This window comes from Sinocyclocheilus anshuiensis, unplaced genomic scaffold (assembly GCF_001515605.1).
Source record: "Sinocyclocheilus anshuiensis isolate Anshui unplaced genomic scaffold, SAMN03320099.WGS_v1.1 scaffold50, whole genome shotgun sequence".
Lineage (NCBI taxonomy): Eukaryota > Metazoa > Chordata > Actinopteri > Cypriniformes > Cyprinidae > Sinocyclocheilus > Sinocyclocheilus anshuiensis.
Genome location: NW_015542382.1, coordinates 2,141,993 through 2,148,580, shown reverse-complemented (window position 1 = coordinate 2,148,580; position 6,588 = coordinate 2,141,993). Strand labels below are relative to the sequence as shown.

At 36.4% G+C, this 6,588-nt stretch overlaps 1 protein-coding gene across 1 annotated transcript in view; it reads left to right on the top strand.

Annotated features, from left to right (window-relative positions):
* Positions 1 to 1,242: 1,242 nt before the first annotated feature.
* The window catches only part of LOC107692627 (sodium/potassium-transporting ATPase subunit beta-233-like), an 8,082-nt gene continuing 2,736 nt past the window's right edge, over positions 1,243 to 6,588 (top strand). The window contains exons 1-3 of the mRNA XM_016491783.1: positions 1,243 to 1,506; positions 3,370 to 3,498; positions 6,202 to 6,357. Of these exons, the coding sequence (XP_016347269.1) occupies positions 1,413 to 1,506; positions 3,370 to 3,498; positions 6,202 to 6,357 (379 nt within the window). The 5' untranslated portion in view covers positions 1,243 to 1,412. The remainder of the gene's footprint in view (positions 1,507 to 3,369; positions 3,499 to 6,201; positions 6,358 to 6,588) is intronic.

Here is a 6,588-nt window from a genome sequence, read left to right as displayed (position 1 = left end):
ATGTGTGGGTGGGTGGGTGTTCATGCACCTCTATGCACTCGTACGGGTGTAGCAATCACTATCACTTCACTTCTAGAAACTTCCATGCCCTTTCTTCCCATTTTCTTATCTTTTCAACTCATCCTTCATTTCACATTCCTACACTTCTGTATGCACGTGTGTTTTTATGGTGTTGTTTTTATAGTTATAGTTAAAAACTAAAAATGAATGTGATCTGTGATGCTGAGCACTTCCTGTGTCTATTTGCCTCTTTAAGATGAATCGCTTGATGTATTCCGCAATTGTAAGTCGCTTTGGATAAACACGTCTGCTAAATTAATAAATGTAAATCTTAAGAATTCCTTAGTGTTTGACATGTCTGTCTCTTGAATATTAGCAGCACTCACGATGCATGAACAAGCTTGTGTAAAATCTTATGATTTTGTTTTCCAGCATGATTTGAGAAAGATCCTCTTGTGCTTCAGTGAAACTAAGAACATCTGACCTTTCTTACAAAGAGTTCATTGTGATGGTCAACGAAGCTTAATGTGCTCGTAGCTCCAAAATAGCGCCTATTCATATACGTCATTTTCCACTCCACTTTTTCCCTCAAACTTTTGGTCCACGTAGTTTACATTTGTCTGCATACTTATTATTTTTTATTGTTCATTCCAGATACTTTACAATGTTATTACATTTCAACCCATATGAACATTTTTAATTGCTGCCTTTTTGAGAAGAATCAAAAACGTGTTTAAGTAAAAGCCTGAAGTAACAGGTGGCACTTTTTGTACAATTTTGAAATTAATTAGCATAGAAGAAAATCATGTTGAAACTTAAAACGCAAGTAGAAATGACAGAAACTGGTATTATGACAAGTTTAATAGACAGAAGGAAACACACTGTTATGACATGATGAAAACATTGTCCTGTGTAAAGAGGCATATGCTCATCCATCTGCATGCACTGTCTAAATATAACTGACTGAAAATCCTAAAAGCAGCGCCTTTTTTTCGCCGTCGGGCATCCTAGATCCGTTTCCCCACTTCTAAACGCGGAACGCGGCTCTTGCGTAATGCGCTTTTACATCACTCACTTCAACCTGTCCCGTTCTTACAGCGGCTTCTACGTCTTTTTACGCAACCATATTGTAAAGTGATTCCCAGCCCAATTTCGTGAGCTGCACGACCGTTACGTGATTGGAGGTTCTGTCTCTGATTTGCGCTGGGTGGCGGTGGGCGGGACCCAGGCGATCCGCTGGATATATTACGCGGGGCACCTTGAAGAGAGCCGGGTACGGCTCCATGTCACGGTGGGCTTAGTGGTGGGCTTAGTGCTCCGGGAAGGGGTGTAGTGTTACAAAGGAGGCAAGAAAGGAGACACGAGGGGAATTCGCGCTGCCCAAGGGGATAAACAAAACCTTACAGTACACCATGCCTGCTCAAAATAAAGATGATGGAGGATGGAAGAAGTTTTTATGGAATTCGGAGAAGAAGGAATTTCTGGGACGCACCGGTGGTAGTTGGTGTAAGTATTACCTATAGATGTCATATCGACAGTATCGCTCGATTTCAGCACGCCGGACAGTGCTGTGATGTCTGTCGTCGTCGCTTCTATAGCAGCAGGTACAGATAGACTGACTGCCAGTCTGGTCACGATGCAACCTGTGTGATTTGACTTTGCAGCAAATGTCTCACGGGCTTTCATACAACCATATACATGCTCAATGCACGATTTGCTGTGTAAACGGGTGTATTTTGGCAGTTCAACGCATTTTTAAACAAGTAGGCTTATTTGTTGCTGTTCTCTGTATCCCACCTGTTTCGTTGAGACCACTCAGTCTTTAGGCACGCTTTATGTGTTTTCGATTTTCTTCCTAAATGCAAATATATACGAATGTGTAACGGACGCTGTGCGTGAAATCGATGCTAATAGAGGAGCAAAAGGTCAACAAAGGACAGCTTCAGATTATTGATCAATTCGATTTTTTGCTGCTCGTTGCTAAAATTAAATTTAATAAAATGATTTTCCTCAGAATTAAATAAATAAACAAACAAACAACGAGAAGGTAAAAGGCTTGTGTTTGTTAAAAAGCTGCTTGTTTCATGTCTGTGCTTGCCATGAAATCAATCAGCATGTCATTTAATTTGCATAGTACTTGTCATTATTAACGTGCAACACCTGGAAGGGGTTAAAAATGCATCATTGTTCAAGGTGACTCAAGGTGAAAGGCCTAGTCTTTTGGGTCTGACTGATTCATCTAAGGTTGCACTGAATATCGACGTCATGTTTTTGAGGCAGCAACAGTTTCTAATTGATGCCTTCAATTTTACAAAAGTAGCCTACCTAAAGTCTAAAGTTGTCTTGCTAAAGAACTGAATCTGCTTTCCAGTTCATATGATTTCATATCAAAATGTGTCTAGCCAGTCGAGTGTGGACATAAAATCCATGCAGGAGCTATTAAGTGTAAAGTTCCTGACGATGGGTGTCCAAAATGAGTCGTGCGTTTGCAAAGCAATGCATAAATAGCTTCTACATGAGCAAGGACACATATAAACCTAGAAGTCAGTCCATCTCCTGAGATTTCTGATGGCCATTACATCATCTAATACGGTGACATTCGCTGGGCTTTAGTCCCAGTGACCCTCTGACATTGCTTTATGCACCACTGGAAAGCACACAGACCTTGTGCCCTTGCCTAACTGTGCATGGGTAACTGAAATATAGTTTAGCACTGTAATGATTTCATTGGAACTAATTCGAATGTGCATCATCTGAACAGGTAGCTGTGAATTATAATGGGATAAAGTGGACAGACTGGTTTGACTGGTTGGGAAAGAACGTAAGATATGACCTTACTGGTTTCACTGCACTGCGATGCCCCTACACATTGTTTATGTTTGAGACACTGAGATTACTCATCATGTCCTGTCATGATGGCACCTCTATATTTTCTGGGGACAGACTGTGAGGACATTTGTATTGCTGGTATGGTGTCAGCAGATTCACCTGTTTGATGTAGCATCAGTGGGCTTCCTGGGATCAGATTGTTCCAAGTAGCCATTTCCAATAATACTCTTTCTTTTATGTATCAATTCTATGAAAAGGTTGTATAAGTAATTTCTAGTTAATAATGACTGTAGTTCCAGTAAACATGTTGTGTTTATTTGAGTTGTCTTTTCTCCAAGGAAAGAACACACTTGCTTTATTGCATAGCATTTTCAGCCATCAGTTCAAATATGATATGATCAAAAACAAAATAAATGTTTTTTAACACACACACACAAAAAAAACCTATCAGCATGAAATGCAGTTACAGCATCAGAGTTGTTACTCAAACTGTCTCCACATTCTAAAATATGTCCTGTTTCTCTCTTTCTCTCTCCACAGCAAAAATCTTCCTCTTCTATCTCATCTTTTATGGCTTCCTGGCTGGGATCTTTATCGGCACCATCCAGATTCTCCTCCTCACCCTGAGCGATTACAAACCCACCTGGCAGGACAGAGTAGCTCCTCCAGGTAACAGCTCTATTGCGGTGGCTGTCCTGTCTTTTATATCTTTCGTATCATTTATTGTGAGTGTAAACTGAAGTAATATCAAGGGGTTTGTGAAGTCCTAGGGGTTTATGATAGAACTGCAGGGGTGAAATTATATACAGTCTATCATTTAAAAAAAATAATTCATAATTTATCAAATAAATAATATTATGACTAAAATTAAAGTTGAAAGACATCAAAACATGACTAACTATTCAAATGTTGTATTATTAAAAATTGTTTTAGTTTCAATTTATTACACCTTTTAGAAGACTTCATGAAATAATTTGAAGGGCTTTATTTCTTTCATACAGGTTAAAAAAATAATTTTTCTAAATAAAACAAAGATTACAGGAGTATGAAAAAGTCTAAAATAAAAAAGAGAATAATAAAATGACTAAAATTACAGCCAGAAAATATGTCATTTTACTCACTTTTGTTATAGAGAATTGGTCCGTTTTTCCCCAATTCATTATACTTTTTGGAAGAATTCCTGAAATAATTCGAAGGACTTTATTTCTTTCCTACACTACAAAAAAGGATTTTTGACATTGTAAATGAAATACTATTTTAGTCCTTCTACTTCAAAATGTCATGTTTGATTCAGTGCATTACTTGCTGTTTCTTTGTAAGTAATTGTGAAATTTGCTAGCAAATTCAGAGTGAAAATTGTTTCTTTTTTAAATGATTTTTTTCCTATTGAATCAGATAGGTTTGAGTCAATTTGAACAGTTTTATAAGGTCAGTTCTTTTTAGTTAAAGCCCAGCAAAACTATAAAATGCTATTTGCTATTGCAAGTTGATGGCAGTGGTATTAGTTGGAATGGACGTTTTCATGCAAGAGAACATTTTATTGAACAAAAATATGTATATGTGCACACATGAGTCAGTCGATATTATTAATTCATTTTCCTGGTAGAGAATTTTTAAAAAGCCACAAACAAATAATTTTGTTTTCATGGTGTTTGAAAGGTTAGCACATTAGCCTTCTTAAGGTCATAGATTTCGGTAACCAGTCTGGTTCCCTGATGAGGGCTTGGACTCACTGTTCCTGTCAGAGTTGCTGTTCCTCTTGCAGTTTAAAGCGAGGCTTGAAGGATTGGATCAATCTGACGAACATTTGGTGGGTTCAGAGACCAGATCAAGGGCTAAGAGAGCGCTGGGCTCTTGAGAATTGATAATCTGACCATTTTACGTCACAGCTGATATATTTCACGTTTTTTTTGGTAGAACAGAAGGCATGTGAAACAGACTGACTGCGACAGACACCTTTCAGACACATACAAAACACACTTTGAAGAGAAACTGATACCTCTTTTCTTGGCAAGGCTTATTTAGGGAAACTGATCATGAATGATCCAAAACATGTATTGCGAAGATTTCAGCATTTATTCTCTGTCTTGCTCTTAACAATCACAGCATGTTCCTTTATGATTTATTTACATCTCATGCGAGTCATTGCGAGACCAGGAGCGTTCAAGCTTTGTGTACTGAAAACTGTTTTCAGGATGCTTTCTTTCACATGTGATTCTGTTACAAAAGATGCCATTTGATTTTGTTTACAATGCAGAACCACTTCAGTTATCAAACAGATTCTTCAGATCCTTTTGTCAGATGCATTTGAATCTCACCAGCTTTTAACTGCTAATATTTTGTGCATAATTTCATACTGATAAAAAAACAGTTATTTTGTGAAGATTCATGCAATTCTAAAATGAAATAATGGTTGCAGTATTTTGCTTATTTCTTCAAAGAAAGTAAAAAATATGTATTTGTACATTTTTATCTCTAAATATGATCATTAAAAGCTTATTAGATGTAGAGTCAAGCATGAAATTGGTTTTAGACTTGAACAAATAATGTAAAGGTGTTTGCCAAATAAATTATTTTTTTAACATTTTGGAGAGGTGAAACAGTGAAAAATTGAAGGGGGTCTGAATACTTTCCGTACCCACTGTATATATATATATATAATTTTTATCTCTTTTTCACATCCCTTTGAGAAAATGTTAATATATCTTTAAATATGTAGAATTACACACACACACACACACACACACAATTTTGTTTACAATGCAGAACCACTTCAGTTATCAAACAGATTCTTCAGATCCTTTTGTCAGATGCATTTGAATCTCACCAGCTTTTAACTGCTAATATTTTGTGCATAATTTCATACTGATAAAAAAACAGTTATTTTGTGAAGATTCATGCAATTCTAAAATGAAATAATGGTTGCAGTATTTTGCTTATTTCTTCAAAGAAAGTAAAAAATATGTATTTGTACATTTTTATCTCTAAATATGATCATTAAAAGCTTATTAGATGTAGAGTCAAGCATGAAATTGGTTTTAGACTTGAACAAATAATGTAAAGGTGTTTGCCAAATAAATTATTTTTTTAACATTTTGGAGAGGTGAAACAGCTGTGGTTAAGCAATATTAGATGTGAAATTATGTTATCGTTATCAAAACTTGACAGAATTCCCCAGAATTGCACAGTGATTGCTGATATTCCAAAGAACAATTAGGGACAGACTGAGATATTTAAAGAATTAATACATATGAGTCAAATGAGTGTCCAAAGATTTACTGTCTGACAAATATGTCTTTCCAAAAATGCAAAGAAATTCATGTAAATATATCTGAAGTCGTTGTATTTGTGTTTTTTTTAATCTGTGCACAGGGCTCACTCACTACCCACGTTCAGACAAGGCTGAGCTGATCATCAATCCGAACGATGATGATACCTACAGGACATACACCAAAGCCATGAAAGATTTCCTAGACTCCTATGACATAGAAAAACAGGGGGACCTGATGACGTTTGAGGACTGTGGAGGTACCAGATTACACATTTGTTTTCTGTTACTTGAGTCCCAAATGAATATGGATGTGCACTCAGCAGGATCATGGTTTTTATTAGCCTACAAAATGTAATACTCACAAGCAAAATATTAGAACATATTATGAATTATTATTAATATGTGTGTATATATATACAGTGGGTACGGAAAGTATTCAGACCCCCTTCAATTTTTCACTCTTTGTTATATTGCAGCCATTTGCTAAA